This window comes from Anopheles bellator, unplaced genomic scaffold (assembly GCF_943735745.2).
Source record: "Anopheles bellator unplaced genomic scaffold, idAnoBellAS_SP24_06.2 scaffold01343_ctg1, whole genome shotgun sequence".
NCBI lineage: Eukaryota > Metazoa > Arthropoda > Insecta > Diptera > Culicidae > Anopheles > Anopheles bellator.
In genome coordinates this window covers 1-2,813 of record NW_026685465.1, presented here as the reverse complement: position 1 = coordinate 2,813, position 2,813 = coordinate 1, and the positions used below count along the sequence as shown (strand labels likewise).

Below are 2,813 nucleotides of genomic sequence, written 5' to 3'. Positions count from 1 at the left end.
GCCTGTCAACATTTTAAGACTTGGTTTCTCCAGAGTTCAACCAGTGTACCGGAGAAAATAAGTGCATCAATATTCGCGAGTGCGCCATGTTTGGGCCGCACTTTACCGAGCCAGCCAAGTGGTCCAATGCGTTGAAGGGTGAATTTCGGCAGCGTTTCTGCAAACGAGAGTCAATCAATGGTGTGAACGTGAGTACCGTATGCTATCTATTGCAAAACAGATGATCGTATGAATGAAAGGCTCGTGTCGAAATAGGTGTTCAAAGTATGCTGCCCACCTGAACCAATCATGGGCCGTGAGCTGCACGGTATGGACTTACTGAATTTTACAACCTGTGGAGCAAATTCGGAGGATCGGATAGCGCATGGCAAGTACGCGCGACTTTTCCAATTTCCCTGGATGACACTGCTTGAGAACAACAAGGGAAACTTTCCGTGCGGGGCGACCCTGATTGCCGAGCGATATGTGCTGACGGCCGCCCATTGCGTCAAGGACGACGACATGTAAGTGGTATCTCTCGCATCCAGTTGGCAGTGATATTTAACGAATATGTGATGTTCCGTGTGTAGAGTATCGGTACGATTGGGTGAGTACGATCTGGACAACGCCACAGACTGTGATAAGCGCGGAGAAGAATGCGCCATGCCAGTGCAGGATATTCCAATTGAGCGGATCATCAAACACGACGACTACAGTAACCGGTACAAACGGAACGACATCGCATTGATTCGGCTTTCTCGTAAGGCTTCCCTCAATGATAGTAAGTTAGCAAATGGGAGATCAATTCAACGAGCATAATGACTGATTGAATGATTTAATCCTCTCCTTTCCGCTAGACGTGATACCGATCTGTTTGCCAATAGAATCCAGGGTCCGCACGATACAAACGAATTATGTAGTCGCTGGCTGGGGTACCACACACGATAGTGTGTCCTCTGCCAAGCTTCAGTACGCCATTCTGACCCTGATGCCCAACGACAAATGCCTAGCGCGGTTGCGTCTCGAAGATCGCTACGTCAGGGTAGAAGAAAGCCAGCTATGCGCGATCGGAGCCAATATGAGTGACAACTGCTCAGGAGATTCGGGTGGACCGCTGAAAACGATCAGCGTTAGTGGTCAGTACGTGCAGTACGGGGTCGTGTCGTTTGGCCTGAACACTTGTGGAAAACTGAGCGCCCCTGGTGTATATACGCGCGTCGAAAACTTTATCGACTGGATTCTGGAAAACATGGAGGAATAATGCGAGCAAGGCACTCCTAGGCTCCAGCTATGATAACGCACCTTCATTGGCCTTCGTACTTAATGTCGTCCTTTCGTATTTATGTTAATCTTTTTCGAGAATCTTCGATCTTACTTAGAAAAGTAAGTTTAAGCTTATTGAATCAATTGAGATATCAATTGCGCATCGCTTCATAAAAGATAAGCAAAATTACTCAAAATGTTGTGACTAATGTATTTAGGTAACATATATCAAATAAAATATGTAAGAAATCACCCATTTTTATATTTTATTTCATTGTTCAACAAGATATTCCAAATCACAATATAATAAGCTAATTCGATTACCAATTCTGAAAGATTCTGACTCCCTGAGTCATAAGTAATTAGTCACACTCCAGATCGGAAGTTAGAGGCTACTAAAACTGAGTCATTCAAGCGACGTTATGAGCACTGAAACCTGCCACTCCTAAGGCAAATACAACAGTTTTACGCCTGCGAATTGCGAAATTCTTTTGCAGTTCTTCCCCGCCTGTTTTCGATCTTACGGATGACTTATTTCTTTCATCGTTCTTCCGAAGCACCAGCACCGGGAACCACTTCAGACAGACGAAGATGATGACGAATCATGGGACACCGTGTATTCCAATGACATCTTAATGATACTGAAAGTTTTACGTTGGCCGTTTCTCGTGGTTCCACGTATACGATCCACGTTCCACGATCCACACATAAGACGCTTCCTGGGCTGCGATGAAACAGGTTTTAAAACATCACCCAGAGATTGGAGCCAAAATTGACGATAAAGCGGGACACGCATCGTTAGATAGAGGTATTATCGTTTAGTCTTCCTTTTTCGTAATTTATCTCTCCAGTTGGGAATATCGTTGACATCGGTAAAACCCAACATCACCGCGAGCGAGAGGAAAAACTGAGGAGCGTAGAAAATCCAGTATGGATTGTCTTCACGATTCTTGAACGATCTTGATCTTGTCGTTCAACGCCGACGATTATTTAGTACTTTGCACCAGCTCTCATTAGCATACTAATTTGATTACATTCAATCCGTTAAGCTAGTTCGCCTAAAAAGGAGGCCTTTACTATGAAGCAAAATGAGAACGACAAAGGAAATGAGAATAGGAAGGGACGGAATAGGAAGAGACTGAGTACCGCCTCAAAGTGATCAATGAAAGAGAAACGAAAACGTGGAGCGAATACTTCGAAGCAAAAGGACGATTGGTTCCCACGGCCGAGACAACACGTGGTAGCGATCACACGATTACTGATTATCTTTTTCAAAAGCCTTCACGTCCACTTCGTCGATCGTGTGCTACGCACAATCAGCTGTTTGGCCGATTAGCTGTACAACAAACCGGTTTAGTCGGATACAAATCGTAGTCGATCGTACATTTTTTTCATTCTCAAAGCGATCGATGGTTTAAGAAGAGTCAATGTGAGCTGAAATGTAACCAACACACCCACAGCCACTGTACTTTAGGAACCTTTCGTATATACAGATTACCAAACATGTTTGTATTATTGGTTTTGTTGATTTTCGTTTGGCAAAGTAATGTTTATTTGATGTTAAAACTTAT

General features: G+C 44.0%; 1 protein-coding gene across 1 annotated transcript; it reads left to right on the top strand.

The window, feature by feature from the left end:
- Positions 1–26: 26 nt before the first annotated feature.
- On the top strand, positions 27–1,393 carry LOC131214564 (CLIP domain-containing serine protease HP8-like; the record flags this gene model as incomplete). Its single annotated transcript, XM_058208912.1, has 4 exons — positions 27–188; positions 256–503; positions 570–760; positions 837–1,393. Coding segments are annotated over 4 exons (1,005 nt in total), but the record flags the coding sequence as incomplete, so codon positions are not given.
- Between the last annotated feature and the right edge of the window lie 1,420 nt (positions 1,394–2,813).